The sequence below is a fragment of the Thrips palmi genome, unplaced genomic scaffold (genome assembly GCF_012932325.1).
Source record: "Thrips palmi isolate BJ-2018 unplaced genomic scaffold, TpBJ-2018v1 HiC_scaffold_19, whole genome shotgun sequence".
In the NCBI taxonomy this organism is placed as follows: Eukaryota; Metazoa; Arthropoda; class Insecta; order Thysanoptera; family Thripidae; genus Thrips; species Thrips palmi.
Window position 1 is genome coordinate 10,809,382 of NW_023144628.1, and position 13,998 is coordinate 10,823,379.

General features: G+C 54.5%; 4 protein-coding genes across 13 annotated transcripts; 2 read left to right on the plus strand and 2 right to left on the minus strand.

The window, feature by feature from the left end:
• Positions 1-6: 6 nt before the first annotated feature.
• On the minus strand, positions 7-5,075 carry LOC117645923. 3 transcript variants are annotated; one of them, XM_034386486.1, is made up of 7 exons: positions 4,938-5,075; positions 1,918-2,148; positions 1,577-1,834; positions 1,380-1,493; positions 1,066-1,284; positions 863-968; positions 7-778 (listed from the first exon to the last, which is right to left on the minus strand). In XM_034386486.1, the coding sequence occupies exons 2-7, from the start codon at positions 2,062-2,064 to the stop codon at positions 516-518; spliced, it is 1,107 nt and encodes a 368-aa protein (XP_034242377.1). In that variant the 5' UTR covers positions 2,065-2,148; positions 4,938-5,075; the 3' UTR covers positions 7-515. The 3 variants fall into 3 exon arrangements, with proteins under 3 accessions (XP_034242377.1, XP_034242375.1, XP_034242376.1); XM_034386484.1 differs by lacking the exon at positions 4,938-5,075 and adding an exon at positions 2,514-2,653; XM_034386485.1 differs by lacking the exon at positions 4,938-5,075 and adding an exon at positions 2,246-2,434.
• LOC117645922 (lanC-like protein 2) lies at positions 2,634-4,727 on the plus strand. Of its 3 annotated transcripts, none has more exons than XM_034386483.1 (9): positions 2,634-2,701; positions 2,834-2,936; positions 3,032-3,205; positions 3,286-3,425; positions 3,503-3,650; positions 3,735-3,875; positions 3,965-4,147; positions 4,224-4,370; positions 4,461-4,727. In XM_034386483.1, exons 3-9 carry the CDS (start codon positions 3,077-3,079, stop codon positions 4,674-4,676), a joined length of 1,104 nt encoding a protein of 367 aa, XP_034242374.1. In that variant the 5' UTR covers positions 2,634-2,701; positions 2,834-2,936; positions 3,032-3,076; the 3' UTR covers positions 4,677-4,727. The 3 variants fall into 3 exon arrangements, with proteins under 3 accessions (XP_034242374.1, XP_034242372.1, XP_034242373.1); XM_034386482.1 differs by having other exon boundaries at positions 2,657-2,715; XM_034386481.1 differs by having other exon boundaries at positions 2,656-2,936.
• Positions 5,076-5,185: 110 nt separating the features above from the next.
• On the plus strand, positions 5,186-11,585 carry LOC117645919 (neprilysin-11-like). Of its 6 annotated transcripts, none has more exons than XM_034386471.1 (17): positions 5,186-5,536; positions 6,756-6,829; positions 7,444-7,536; positions 7,626-7,787; positions 7,923-8,006; positions 8,098-8,318; positions 8,628-8,816; positions 8,910-9,165; positions 9,243-9,399; positions 9,473-9,707; positions 9,778-9,878; positions 9,985-10,043; positions 10,139-10,190; positions 10,263-10,330; positions 10,401-10,549; positions 10,660-10,824; positions 11,129-11,583. In XM_034386471.1, the coding sequence occupies exons 1-17, from the start codon at positions 5,454-5,456 to the stop codon at positions 11,300-11,302; spliced, it is 2,322 nt and encodes a 773-aa protein (XP_034242362.1). In that variant the 5' UTR covers positions 5,186-5,453; the 3' UTR covers positions 11,303-11,583. The 6 variants fall into 6 exon arrangements, with proteins under 6 accessions (XP_034242362.1, XP_034242363.1, XP_034242365.1 ...); XM_034386472.1 differs by having other exon boundaries at positions 5,188-5,536; positions 7,459-7,536; positions 11,129-11,582; XM_034386474.1 differs by lacking the exon at positions 5,186-5,536 and adding an exon at positions 5,548-5,680 and having other exon boundaries at positions 11,129-11,585.
• LOC117646332 lies at positions 11,483-12,808 on the minus strand. The gene is made up of 6 exons (XM_034387210.1): positions 12,732-12,808; positions 12,466-12,552; positions 12,219-12,408; positions 12,066-12,134; positions 11,899-11,993; positions 11,483-11,816 (listed from the first exon to the last, which is right to left on the minus strand). Exons 1-6 carry the CDS (start codon positions 12,806-12,808, stop codon positions 11,735-11,737), a joined length of 600 nt encoding a protein of 199 aa, XP_034243101.1. The 3' UTR covers positions 11,483-11,734.
• Between the last annotated feature and the right edge of the window lie 1,190 nt (positions 12,809-13,998).

Here is a 13,998-nt window from a genome sequence, read left to right on the forward strand (position 1 = left end):
ATTGCAGAGGAAACAAATGACTAAGAATTTACACAAAGTTGATTACTTTAATACACAGTACTTCATTCAAGGCGGGAAATTGTTTCAGAATGTTTTGATTGTGTGGCGTCAAGAGAAAATGCCAACTTGCAAATGACCATGCCTCACCATCCTGGCAAAATAAAACCTCCCAACATACAACAAAGGTTGCAACTACAAGTCATGTGAGAACTGAAGATTAAGGAACTATTATGTGACTAGTTCTGAATACAATTCACTACAATATGTCTTGCTTGGTGTTTATCACAATTCTATTCGATGAGTGCAGTCTTCCAATATCAGTGCAACACACAAATGTTCTGACTAGGTTCATAAGGGGGAAAAATTACACAATACCATAAAGATGATTGAACAGCTTATAGAAAATACATAGTTCAATGACTTAAAAACTCATTCAAAAATATATTGTGAACTTCAAGGGAGTGTTCACCGCATGATGTCAGAAATACCCATCCTGTCTCTTTTTTTCCACCATTTTAATAAATAACATCTTTTCTAAAACTGGGAAAGGTTGTAATATTGTCTTCTAATGCACTGTACTCAAATATTGCATCACTGTCACTAACAAGCTTGAAATATGATTCTTTCATAGAGGATTGTCCAGGGTATGTATAAAGAGCAGCATTAAAATCAAACTGGAGGCCTAAGACAATATTTAAAGCTGATGTATCATACCCATGACATCCTGAATATCTGTACTGTGGCTTCTTGTTGAAATGACAGCCGCTTGACTGCGCACCTAGGACAAAAAACATTATTTACACATAAAAGTCAGTTATAATATCCAATATCAATCAATACATGAATATAAGAATACACCAACCAATAGGAAAAATGCAATCTTCAGTCAGTGCACATTGTACCCAAGGAAGCATGACATTGTTGTGTATATCAGCTGTGTTGTAGATTATAAGTTTAGTGGCCTCCACCTGAAAAATACAGTTTCAATTCAGAGAGGGTCAAAAGAGAGGCATTTGGAAATACAAGTGCATAACCAAAAGAGGAAACAGAAATGTAAAAACTTACCATAGGAAGGAAAAGAAAATTTTCTGACGTTGTTTCAAAATATCCATACATATTTGGATGAGTGAGAGAAGACGTTGCTTGTCTTGTTGCCCAAGCAATGATCCCATTTCCTTTCTGTTTACTAGATCCAACAGCAGACTTTAACAATGAATCTATATGCCTTGTCAGTCTCAAGTTGCACTCAAGGAAAATCACACCACCAGCCTTGTTAAGAGCATCCTGAAAAAAGGATAAAAAAAATTATTATTATTATCATTGGACATTTGTTAAAAGGGTTAATTGCATTTATCTTTAAACTTAGTGGATAGACAAACCTGAATAATGAGAGGCCTAAATGCATGGGATACATCTTCAGAAACGTGTGATGGAAACGATCCTAAGTCAAATGGCATAATTATGCAACGTATACTATCACAGTAGTTGTGGATCTGTAAAGTTTAGAGGTAGTTGCAAGTAAAAAGCAGCACTTAGCAAATATTTTCTTTAACTCCGTCCAGGGTTTGACACTCACAACTTGAAGTGCATCTTCATCCAAGCCTAGGTTATAAATTAAAACTGTTGTGTTAGGCAAATACTGTTGCATGTTACGCAAAAATCCAACCGCTTGCTTCTCATGTCCACTTCTCCTGACATAAGTAACAACAACAGGAACGGATGTGTTTGTCCACAAGGAGTGGGGGTACAGATGAGGTTGTTGCACAAACCCTAACGGAATCAGATAGTTTTCATTGGGCAGCAGTTTTTTCTCCTCAGGCTGATTAAGATTTTCCTGTAAATGAAAATGAACTAAAGGTTACTAAGACTAAAGAAAGAGGTACAAATAAGTCAAGGTAACGAAAGGGATGTACTGACCTTCAAGAGTTTCAGTTTGTTAAGTCCTTTATGAGTTTCTGAAACAATACTTTGAATCGATGCCTGTTGATTTCCCCCAAATATTACAAAAATCGAGCTTGTCACAGCAAGCAAAAATATGAGGAGGAATATGTTTTTGGTCTTCATTTGGTCGATTGGAACCACTCCACTTGATTGATACTTTACCCTTCATGATTGGAGAAAGGGCCAATTGACATTGCAGCTAACAGCCTGGAAAGTACAAAGTACGAGTAAATATATTACTTTTTGGCATGGACAAAACAAAATTGAAGACCCATTGTGACATTCTAGCAAGAGTCACACTAACCACTCAAATAGATTGCAATACCAAAGAAGCACAAAGACAATCTTAGCGATAACTATGACGAATTTTCTTAAACTAGAGATAGTGTTTCTGATCCGAATGAATAATTTGCTTCAGTTTCGTTTAAAGCTTTTAATCAGTGCTATGCAAAACCCGCAATACCACTTGATCTGTATCAAGCAAATTTGATAAGAGCCGATAAGGACAGTTGCATGGGGGCCAGAGAATACCATGGAACAAAATGATCATCCAAAAGCGTTGCCTTCATTACCTTTAAGCAAGCAATGCCTAAATAACTTGGTTGCGCGATTTCTAGCGACACAGGAGTACAGGAGTTGTTTACAAAATTGGGCGTATGAACAAGTGACGTTTGGTTATACGCAGTCCTTCTGCTTTTTCCTGCGAATAGTGAGATCAATCAAAACATTGCCGCTGGAAGCCGGCTACGAAAGATGAAATGTCAATGTTTTCACGTGATAATTTTATGTCTTTGAGTTCAGTTTATGCTTCAGAGTAGTTACCGAAGGCTCTGCATTCACTGTCAATTCATTAATCTATCAAAAAAGTCATGGCAAGTGCGTCTCGGTCAAGTTCTAGGCGTGTAGCAGACGATTGGCACTATGACAACAAATATCAGGATTTTGACGTTGACGTTTCTAATGATTTCCTTCTCAAGGATGGTGACGATTTCAAGGTAAAATATCCATGGACTGTTTCGATCAAAATTCGATGAGAATGTCATGTTAAGTTTTAATGTTCATGTTTTTAAACATTATTTTTACATTTTAGATATCAGATGCTTTCGCTCGCAAAATCAAAAAGAAATTAAGTGTTATGTTACAAGATATTGTGACTCATGGTTCAGAGATTTTGGATTCAGGGTCCTCTGTTTACACTGGAGTATCTGGGGTTGCTATGACTCTATTCTTTGCGAGTCGTTGCATCAATCAAGAACTGGATCAGGTTTGACGACAATTAGCAATTCTAGCAGGTCTAAAAATCCTAATACTTGTTTGTACGTCAAAGTTTTTCTATTCTTCCAGGCTGCCAAATCTCTCATAAATTCAGTCTCTGAAAATCCGTCTCGTTCTAGAGTCAATTTTTTAAATGGATCTTCTGGTGTTTTAATGCTGAAGGCCATGATAAACAACAACACAGAGAGCCAAGAACTCCTAAATCAAAGGTACTGATTTAGATTTGAACAAATTTTACTTGTTTGAAAAATTACCTTTCTTAAAGAAGTTTACTAATTTTTTTCAGGTTGTTGACTTTGTTTAAAATAGTCAAGAATCCTCAATCTGATTTGCCCAATGAACTGTTATATGGTCGAGTTGGGTTTCTTTACACTCTACTACTCATGAAAAGCTGCCAGATGCCTCACCATTTTAGTGATTCAGATATAAAGGATGTATGTTAAACAAGTTTGTTTGTTCTTTCATGTCAAAGTTTCTAAAGTTTAGCCTAATTCGATTTGTTTTTAAAAAAAATTCAGGTAGTGAATATAATTATTGAACAGGGACGCAGTCTAGCATTAAAGGAAAAGTGCCAGGCCCCACTAAAATTCAAGTGGCATGACAAAAACTACTATGGAGGTGCTCATGGCACTGCTGGAATTTTGTACCTCCTTCTTCAAGTGAGTTTATTTCATACAACCCCATCATTGCAGTCTTAGGTTGTCTTGCACTTCTTATTATTCTTAAAACTGCATTTAAATTTGTGCAGGCAAAAGACTATGTAAATGAAGGAGACTTAATAAATTACATCCAACCAACAATTGACAATTTGTTACAATGTCGCTTTCAAAGTGGCAACTTACAATCTTCAGAGGGCAGTACTTCAGACCGTTTAGTGCAATGGTGCCATGGTGCTCCTGGAGCAGTTCAATTGTTTTGCCTTGCTTATGAGGTCAGTTTCTCAGGTTCTCCTAAGGGTCATCAAATTTTTTTGCAGTTTTTGAAATAGATATTCCCTTGTGATACAGATTTTTGAGGACAAGCGCTACCTTGCTGCTGCAATCCAATGTGGTGAAGTTGTGTGGACACGTGGTCTTCTTCGCAAAGGATGTGGCCTTTGTCATGGAACTTCAGGAAATGCATACACATTTATTGCACTGTATCAGATGTGCCAGGTATGTGTCCCTTAATGCATTTCATGTCCAAGTTCTTTCTTAAAAAGTTATCACAAATGTGCTTTTCATTCTTTTTTTTTCTGTCAACAGAAACGGAAAGAATTCACAAAAATAGATGCTGCAAAACATCTTTACAGGGCTTGTGCATTTGCTGATTGGTGTTTCCACTGGGAAAGGCACAGGGAAAGACTCCCAGACCGGTATTACTCCCTGTTTGAAGGCCTGGCCGGTACTGCGTACTTTCTCACTGATATGCTGAACCCCTTGAAAGCAGCGTTTCCAGCCTACACAGTTCCAACGATTTAAATTAATGCTTTTTCCTTTGCCAATAAATTGATATGTCGCAATATCTGTTTATTTCCGCTCTTCTTGTTTTCCAAAGTCCCGTGAAACACACCCACTCCCTGCTGCTGTTTTCCTTGGGGGGTAGGCAACGCCCAGCCGGGCGCCACACCTGTGTGGAGCGGGTGGTCTACCCGGCAGGCTATCAACCCCATTTTTTCGAAGAGGGCCATGTCGCACAATCTGCTTACCCACAAGGTGGGGTGTCAGGCTTGTTATGCCTACCTTCAGGGTGGTACCCAATTTGACCGGGAGGGGCCATGCCCCCCGAGCGACCGGTGTGCCGATAGTATGTGGAGATTGGTCCATGTCGGCTCGACGGTTCACCAGAGTTCGCTTCCGCAATGAAAGAGCCTGCGCTGCGGATTCCGATAAGTACGATGGATGCGAATCGTGCTGAACCGAAGCGACCCGAAGCCGAGTCGGAACTCGGGGCGGCCGAGCCGAGCGCGGGAAGCCGGCAGGGGCAGCAGACCGGCAGGGGCAGCAGACCGGCAGGGTCTGTTCTCTCGGCAGCAAATGCTGCAAAGGCACAAGGCAGCAAGGCACAACTCCAGCCGCAGGACCCGACGAGCGGCAAGGCAACGGATTTAGCTCTCGTTATCGCTTTCGGCTTTCGGGGGCCGTTCGCCGGTCTTGGCGAGTGGGGGCCGAGGGGCCACGTGGGCGTGGCTGGAAGCGAAAGAAGCAAAAGGAAAGCCAGGACTCGGCTCGTCCAATTTCGGAAATGGTTCGGACCCCATGAGTGCGTGCGCCGCCCCGCCGACCGGCAGCATGGCAGCGCCAAGGGAAGAGTCAGCGTCCTCCAGCAACCGCCGTCACTAGTGAGTAAAGGGACGAGGCAGCATGGCAGCGCCAAGGGAAGCGTCAGCGTCCTCCAGCAACCGCCGTCACTAGTGAGTAAAGGGACGAGGCAGCATGGCAGCGCCAAGGGAAGAGTCAGCGTCCTCCAGCAACCGCCGTCACTAGTGAGTAAAGGGACGAGGCAGCATGGCAGCGCCAAGGGAAGCGTCAGCGTCCTCCAGCAACCGCCGTCACTAGTGAGTAAAGGGACGAGGCAGCATGGCAGCGCCAAGGGAAGCGTCAGCGTCCTCCAGCAACCGCCGTCACTAGTGAGTAAAGGGACGAGGCAGCATGGCAGCGCCAAGGGAAGCGTCAGCGTCCTCCAGCAACCGCCGTCACTAGTGAGTAAAGGGACGAGGCAGCATGGCAGCGCCAAGGGAAGCGTCAGCGTCCTCCAGCAACCGCCGTCACTAGTGAGTAAAGGGACGAGGCGGGATGGCTCTTTGGGACGTCGACGTCGGATGGACCTAGGGCTGGGCGGACTCGCCGTGCTTCCCGCCCGCTACTCTATCTAGCCACCCGGCATGATAAAAGGCCAGGCGCGGATCCAAGGGGGGGGGGGGGCGATGGGGGCGTCGCCCCCCCCCCTGAAGGCGGCGAAGCCGCCTGAAAGGTAGGCAAAAAGTCGCACATTACCCCTGTAGGTAGGCAACTTTCGTGACGTCGCCCCCCCTGAACCCGTCTCTGGATCCGCCCTTGTAAAAGGCCGAGTTCGTTGGCTTAAACTTGACGCTGCAGAATTTCCGATCCAGCCGCGTGACTCCTGTTATGCACCTTGCATGCCGTGTCGTTGAATCGCGACCGAATCAAGTTCGCACCATGAGAGAAGGGCGCCCCTTCTCTCATGTTCGCACTGTTTTCTCAGACGCCCGTTCATTCGCATTCGCCACGACCGCGATGCTGCGTATTACCACGCTATCGCCGAGCCCCGCCGCGCCACGGATGCTGTGTACTCTCGCGGAGGAGTCTTGCGTTCAGAGTGCAAATGTAAAAATCAGGGGGAGGGAGGGGGGTGCATCACATTTCGCGGCTACACAGAAGTATGGTAGCTCGTAGAGGGCGCGAAATGGGTACAAAATTACGGGCTACGTTGCGGAACTTGAGAGTTGACACTTCCGATTCATCTGAACTTGTGTCTCGACTGCTTTGTGCTGCTGTTTTTGTTGACGCATTCGAGAGCCCCGTCTTGGACTGTTGCAGCCTGGGCGTCGTCTGCCTGCTGGTCCTGGCCGCTGGCTGGAGCGAGAGCCGCACCATCTTCAACTACGATGTTGGTACGGAGTACGGAGCGCGCTAATCAGTGGCGTGGGCGTGCGGCGCGCGCGCGGCGTTCTGCTCACTGAGGCCCCGGACCGGCCCGGACGCGACGCGCGACGGCCACCGGGCGGTCCCGTCCCGGACGCCGCGGCGGACGCCCACCCATCCCCGTTATCGGGACCCTCGGTACACCCGCTGAGCCGCCGACCCCAAGGAGAAAAACATGTCGTCTTTTCATGACGTCTGAGACTGTAAAGGCCTGGCCGCCGGCGGTCCCCCTCATGGTGCCCACGGCTCTCACTCTGTAAAGAGGTCGCTTGGAGGAATGCCTTGGAAAGACGCTTGCCGGGGCTCGCGCACCCTTGCCGTTGACTGGCTCAGGCCGACAAGAGCGCCTGCAGAGCTCAGGGCAGGCAGTCCCGCGGCACACGCCGCCGGGGCTGGTGGCCTACCTTGCGCGGCGATGTGCTGGTTCAGGCGCGTGTTGCGCGAGGAAGTTGGTTGAAACTCTCCAAAGTGACACAGTTCCAGTTCCAACCAACTTCCCCTGCCGTGCGGCTCCCCCAGCTTTACCGCTCCGCACAAAAACAAAAAGCACACTCGCGGACAGCACGCGCGCAGTGATGCGCAGTAAATGCTTTGACAGGGGACGGCAACTTCCTGGAGAACGGCGCGGTCCTGGAGTCCTACGAGGTGTGCGAGACCCGGGCGTGCCGGGCGGCGGGTAAGTCAGTCGCTGCAGTCGGCACTCTACTCCGTGGGACCGGGTTCGACTCCCATCACCGCCATCCTTGTTTCTCGTGCCGGCACCAGCCCGTTCCTTGCTCGAGTCACTCAACATGTCCGCCAACCCCTGCACGGACTTCTACGACTTCGCCTGCGGAGGCTGGATCTCCAAGCACCCGGTGCCGGCCACCGAGTCCCACTTCAACCACTTCAACGAGGCCGAGGACCGCCTGCAGCACCAGCTAAAGGGTGAGAGAGAGAGAGAGAGAGAGAGAGAGAGAGAGAGAGAGAGAGAGAGAGAGAGAGAGAGAGAGAGAGAGAGAGAGAGAAACGTCGCGCGGGAGGCGCGGGCATTTCGTTTCTTCAACGCGTTGTTCTGGGCAGGGATCCTGGAGTCTGAGGCCGGGCCCGAGGAGCCGGTGCCGGTCCAGCAGGCCAAGGCGCTGTACCAGACGTGCCTCAACACCGGTAAGAATCAATCCTAGTCCCCGCCGGCCTGGCCACAGAGACCGAGCCAGGGAGTGAAACTTGTGCGACTCGCCTCGCCCCTGGTCCGCAGACGGCGTGGAGGCGGAGGGACTGTCGCCGCTGCTCACGGAGCTGGCCGTGCTGGGCGGCTGGCCGATGGCGATGGAGGAGGACGCCTGGGACGAGGCGGCCTTCAGCTGGCAGGCCGCCGTCACGCGCATGCTGGGCCAGTGGTCCATCGGGCCGCTCTTCATCATGTACGTCTTCACGGACAAGATGGACTCCTCCAGGAACATCATCACTCTGGACCAGGTACTAGCGGCGCACAGTGGGCCAGAAGACCGGTGGAGGCGGCCAAAACTCTAGACGCGTTTTGAGCTCCAGAGTCGCTAGACAGGCCTCGAACCGAACGTGTGACCCCACCAATGGATTGCTCTCCGAACGAGGAATCCATTGGTGGGGTCACACGTCCGGTTCGAGGCCTGTTTGCCGACTCTGGAGCTCAAAACGCGTCTAGAGTTTTGGCCGCCTCCACCGGTCTTCTGGCCCACTGTGCGGCGTCGAGGTGTCAAGCACTCTCCGAAAGCACAGCGAGTGAGTGTTGGTCTGCCTGGTCTGCAGCCCGGGCTGACGCTGGCGCGCCGCATGCTGGTGGAGCCGGCGGCGTACCGGCCGCAGCACGCCGCCATGCTGGCCTGGATGTCCGGCGCGGCGCTGGAGCTGGCCAGGGCGGCGGGCAGGCCGCTGGACCCGCAGCACGTCACGGAGCAGGCGCAGCAGGTGGTGCTCTTCGAGGCGGAGCTCGCCAAGGTCAAGTCTACGCCGTCTACGCGCAGCGCGAGTGCTGCAGATGGATGTTCCTCTATTGGCCCAAAATAATCTCGCTGCAAATGGAACCCCCAGATCACGACGCCGCCCGAGAGCAGGCGCGACGGGTTCCGCATCTACAACCCCCGCACCGTGGCGGAGCTGCAGACGTGGACCAGCGCGGTGCGGCCCGTCCGCGCCGACTCGGAGCCGCGCTGGCTGGACGTGCTGCGGGGCATGACGGCCGCCAGCGGCATCACGGTGGACGCGTCCGAGCGCATCGTCGTCAAGGAGCTGGACTTCGTGCAGAAGCTGGTCTCGCTCGTGGACCGCACGCCGCGCCGCGTGCTCGGTACGTCGTAGACAGTGTGCGTCCTGCCGAAATAGCACGCGACCACGGCTAACGTAAACGCCAATCTCGCCGCGCAGCCAACTACATCTGGTGGCGCCTGGTGCGCGCGCTCTCCGGCGACCTGACGGACGCCATGCGCCAGCTGGCCTTCCAGTTCGACCGCGCGCTCATCGGCACCCTGGAGGACACGCCGCGCTGGAAGGACTGCGTGCAGCGGACCAGCAGCTTCCTCGGGTAACCCCGCCAACCCTGTCCCGGGTTCGAGTCCCGCCGCCGCCCCGAGCTCATGTCCAAACCCCTGCCGCAGCTTCGCCGTGGGCTACGAGTACGTGCGGCGCCACTTCGACGACGCGGCCAAGCAGTCCGCAGTGGCGCTGGTGCGCGACCTCCGCGCCTCCTTCGCCGCGGACATGGCGGCCGTGGCCTGGATGGACGCGGACACGCGCGACGCGGCGCTGCACAAGGCCAGGGCCATGACGGAGTTCATCGGCTACCCCGAGTGGTACGCCAACGCCTCCGCGCTCGAGCACCACTACCGAGGGGTGAGTCGCGGGGTCGCGGCACGTCGCCGCCGAGGGAAGCGTTTGGCCTGAGCGCACTTTTGTGGTGCAGGTGTCCGTCGGCAGCAGCCACTTCCGCAACACGCTGGGCATGAGGAGCTACCTGATGCGCCAGGCCGTCGTCAAGTTGCGGAAGCCCGTCGACCGCCTCGAGTAAGCAAATCTAGTCGCTGAGCCTAGCGCGGCCTGGCGCGGTCTTGTCCTCCGCCTCCGCCACTGCTCCGTCACGGCCGTAACCGTCTTGTCCATGCCCCTGCAGGTGGCTGACGGGACCCGCCGTCGTCAACGCGTACTACAACCCTGGGGCTAATTCCATCAGTGAGTGGACGAGGAGTCGTCCGGTTTTACTTTCACTTATTTTCGTTTCGTTTGTTTCTGTCATTTGTGAATTTTCTCCCAACCCTGTCTTCCAGTCTTCCCCGCCGGCATCCTCCAGCCACCCTTCTTCAGCCGCGGCCGCGTCGAGTAAGCATCGCATGTGTGTGTGTGTGTGCGTGTGAGCGTTGGGAAGGTGCTGACTTTCGCTTCGAATTGCAGGGCGTTGAACTACGGCGGCGTCGGGGTCGCCATCGGCCACGAGATCACGCACGGCTTCGACGACATGGGTATGTTCTCGGCGTGGCGGCGCTCGGAGGGCCGGGAAGCACGCTGATGAGGGTGTTGTTGGTGCTGCAGGCCGGCAGAGCGACGCGCAAGGCAACCTGGCGCAGTGGTGGAGCGCGGCCACGCTGGAGACGTACCTCCGCAAGGCGCAGTGCATCGTGCAGCAGTACGACGCATACCGGGTGCCCGAGATTGACGGGCTGCTGGGCAGCGCCGCCACGGTCAGTCTCCCCTGTCTCCAAGTCGCTTTCCTAGCTCTATCTCTCTCGCACTCATGGGGCATGCCGTACCGGTGCGAGAGAGACAGAGTGACTCCTGCCGTGCCCTCCAGGTGAACGGCGTGACCACGCAGGGCGAGAACATCGCGGACAACGGCGGGCTGCGGCTGGCCTACAAGGCCTACCAGCGCTACCTCCAGCGCGCGGGGCCGGAGCCGCGGCTGGTGGGGCTGGAGGAGTTCACCCCGGAGCAGCTCTTCTTCCTGGGCTTCGGCACGGTGAGCGGGACGGGGACGGGACTGCGCACAATGGGCCAGAAGACCGGTGGAGCGGCCAAAACTCTAGACGCGGTTTGAGCTCCATAGTCGCTAAATGGGACTCGAACCTAACGTGTGACCCCACCAATCGATTCCTCGTTCGGAGAGCAATCCATTGGTGGGGTCACACGTTCGGTTCGAGTCCCATTTAGCGACTCTGGAGCTCAAAACGCGTCTAGAGTTTTGGCCGCCTCCACCGACTTCTGGCCCACTGTGTGCCGCCAGCCTTGCCTCTTGCCTCACGCCCCTCTTGTCCTCCCCGCAGACGTGGTGCGAGTCCACGACGCGCGAGTCGCTGCTCAACGAGGTGCTGACGGACGCCCACGCGCCGCACCGCTTCCGGGTGCAGGGCTCGCTGGCCAACTCGAGGGAGTTCGCGGCGGCGTGGGGCTGCCCCACGCAGCAGGCCGCCGCCCAGCCCCAGTGCCTCGTCTGGTAGGGGCCTAGGGGGTGTCCCCGGGACACTCAGACTGAACAAGAACAACCCGCGGCGGGACGGAGCCGCCACCGACTGAGCAGACAAGCAGACTATGTAGCAGACACAGCGGCGGCCTCGCCTTGGCCTCGCCAATCAACAGACCCGCAGACAAAAGCACAAGACTTATTTATTTCCCTGAAATAAACGGCCAGTTGTGAAGATGACAATCTGAGAAATGTACAACGATGCGTATTTGTAAATCCAAGAAAAATAAAATAATTTGATAAACATTTTTTACAAAACATACAAAACGACTTGTGTCTTTTTTACATGGACTAAAACGAAAACCCCGGTGGGATGTGCCGGTTGCCGGACCAAACCCACGAACGCTGCTTCTGGGGGCACAGGGGGTCAGGGAAGGACCGCGAGACCAAAGCCACTCGGCCGAGCCAGTCAGTTGGGCCCCCTGACTTCATTGAGCTGCGTGGAGGCGAGGGATGGCCGCACGGCCAGGTAGTCTACCTCGCCGTCCGGGCTGAGTGCGCGACAAACGGGAAATTGAACATCCAGGAGACCCGGTGGCAACCAGCCCGCCTGTTACGCGCTTTAGACTGTACCTGAATTTTCTCGAGCCGTCCAGGAAGGCGTCCTCGTCCTGCTCGTCCGTGTGGACCGAAGAGTGGTCGTCGTCCTGGTCGCTGTCGTCCACGGGCTCCACGGGGTCGTCGCGGTCGTCGCGGTCGTCGCGCTCGGCCAGGGCCCTGCTGCGCCGCAGCGCGCTGACTAGGTCCTCGCAGGGGAAGGCCGCCGAGGCCGGGGGGCTGGAGAGCCCCACGTCCTGCGCGAAGGACACCTGTCGCGGCCGGGGCGGCCAGTCAGTGCGCACGTCAGTGTAGGTCGCGGCGGTGTTGCAAGGACGCAGCGAGCCTCTGCTGACCTGGTGGCGCACACGGTGCATCTTCTCCTCGTCCGTGAGGTTGCTGTGGCTGGAGCAGCGCAGGCGCGGGCTGAGGCCGTGCGCCGCGGCGGCCGAGGCCAGGTTGACGCTGGTGCAGGTGCGGTTCAGGTGGATCAGCTCCATCTTGTGTCCGAGGCCCGCGACGCCCGCAGCGGGGCCGGCCGCGTCCCTCGGCAGGACGAGCACCTCGCGACGCTCGCTAGCCCCGCCGTCCGCGTCCATGGACGCGTCCACGCGCAGGTCGGGGTGGTGGCTCTTCTTGCGGACCAGCGCCGTGCCCGGCGGCGTCGCGGAGAACGGCGAACCTGTGCCTCTGCTGTGTTCGCGAGGCTGTCGAGCACGAGGTTGAAGCAACACCACCCCATCCCCGGCTGAACGCCCTGCCCACCTCCGTCGCCGCGGGTGCGCGTGTAGCGGTGGATCGCCCCCAGGGACGGCGGCGAGGTCTTCTTGTCGAGGCCGACGAGGCTGAGCCCGCCAAGGCCGCCCAACGGCGCGCCGCCACCCGGGCCGATGGGCACCGCGGGCGAGAGGCGCGGCCTCGCCTGCACCGAGGCGTCATCCCCCATGGCGTCGACGTCGGCCGCCTCGGCCCCGACTTGTCCTAAAACACGGGGCTCTGCACACGCCGCCACCAACGTGGCGAACCAACTGATGTTGCGCCTCGAAGAGTTCGTACCTCAGACCGACTCCACTCGGCTAGATCTCCCCTCTGCCTCCAAATCGCGTCGGGGAAGTGCAAACTGTCAGACAAGGTGCGTCTCTGACCATTCACTGCCAATTTTGGTTCACGTTTTCTCCCCTGGGCAAAACAATCGAGCTGCGCCGGTGGCGCTTTATTTCATTGTAGAGGGCGCGTTGAATGGCCAAGAGGACGAAATTTAGGTAATTTGCGTCTGTTTCCGGGTCTTCTGCCTCCGAGGTGACCGCATTTGACTGTGGAGTCTGTCTCTCGAATGTTCCCCATCGTCATTGAATTTCAATGGTTACATTCCCCCGACCCTCTTCGTCTCGACTCGACGCTCCGTCTCTGTCTTGTTCTGTATCTGTCTCTCTCACACTCGTTGTCGCTTGCTGTCCGTGTGTTCCATCCTTCTCTTTCTGCCGGCGAGGGACGTCCTTCTCTCTCACTCCCTAGTGCGCTCTTCTTCTGTCTCCGTCTGACTGTCTCTCCGCTAGTCAATCCGCCCAGCCGTCTGTCTCTCTCACTCGCTCCGCCACTGTCTCTCTCGCACGCGGTACAGTGCCCCTAAAAAGTTTCCCGCTGGCGCGGCATGGCCCGCGGTCCGCACGCTGCCGGCTGCCAAGAGGGAAGACCGAGGCATTGTCACGCCCCCCGCGACGTGTCATTTGAAGCGCGCCGGCGCCGTCCTTCTGCCTCGGAGTGTCCTGGGGCCGAACGCCACATCTGGTGCGTAAAATGCGTTATTGTTCGAGACTGTACCCGACGACGCGATGTTCGGTACGCCTCGCCTCGAGTCTCGGCTTGCCACCGTTGGAACTACTTTCGCGACGATGCTGCTACCTGCGGCGGAGTTTGGAACCTCCCGTCGACCCGTTTCCGCCGCGGTGCCCTCGAAACACCTCGAAAGCCGAACTGGAAACTGGGACAGAGACGGACCCCGGAATTTCGGCAGATTTGGGCTGAAGTAAACATTTGAAAGAGCATGGCGGTTTTACAGCGGAGATCGAAGACAAACTTCCCGACAAGCGAAATTTCACGCCCCAGAACTACTAGTCCTTAAGTCCGTAAGACATC

Coding starts and splice junctions, on each gene's coding strand:
- LOC117645923 (XM_034386486.1), bottom strand. CDS start 2,064: ATGAAGACCAAAAACATATTCCTCCTCATATTTTTGCTTGCTGTGACA. Junction 1,285..1,379: donor TTAGGCCTCTCATTATTCAG/GTTTGTCTATCC, acceptor TCCTTTTTTCAG/GATGCTCTTAACAAGGCTGG. Junction 969..1,065: donor ATTTTCTTTTCCTTCCTATG/GTAAGTTTTTAC, acceptor TGTATTTTTCAG/GTGGAGGCCACTAAACTTAT.
- LOC117645922 (XM_034386481.1), top strand. CDS start 2,811: ATGGCAAGTGCGTCTCGGTCAAGTTCTAGGCGTGTAGCAGACGATTGG. Junction 3,206..3,285: donor TCAATCAAGAACTGGATCAG/GTTTGACGACAA, acceptor CTATTCTTCCAG/GCTGCCAAATCTCTCATAAA. Junction 3,426..3,502: donor CAAGAACTCCTAAATCAAAG/GTACTGATTTAG, acceptor AATTTTTTTCAG/GTTGTTGACTTTGTTTAAAA.
- LOC117645919 (XM_034386471.1), top strand. CDS start 5,454: ATGAGTGCGTGCGCCGCCCCGCCGACCGGCAGCATGGCAGCGCCAAGG. Junction 8,817..8,909: donor TCGAGGCGGAGCTCGCCAAG/GTCAAGTCTACG, acceptor TGGAACCCCCAG/ATCACGACGCCGCCCGAGAG. Junction 9,400..9,472: donor CGGACCAGCAGCTTCCTCGG/GTAACCCCGCCA, acceptor CCCCTGCCGCAG/CTTCGCCGTGGGCTACGAGT.
- LOC117646332 (XM_034387210.1), bottom strand. CDS start 12,808: ATGGGGGATGACGCCTCGGTGCAGGCGAGGCCGCGCCTCTCGCCCGCG. Junction 12,409..12,465: donor CCCGACCTGCGCGTGGACGC/GTCCATGGACGC, acceptor CGTCCTGCCGAG/GGACGCGGCCGGCCCCGCTG. Junction 11,994..12,065: donor CCTTCCCCTGCGAGGACCTA/GTCAGCGCGCTG, acceptor GACCCCGTGGAG/CCCGTGGACGACAGCGACCA.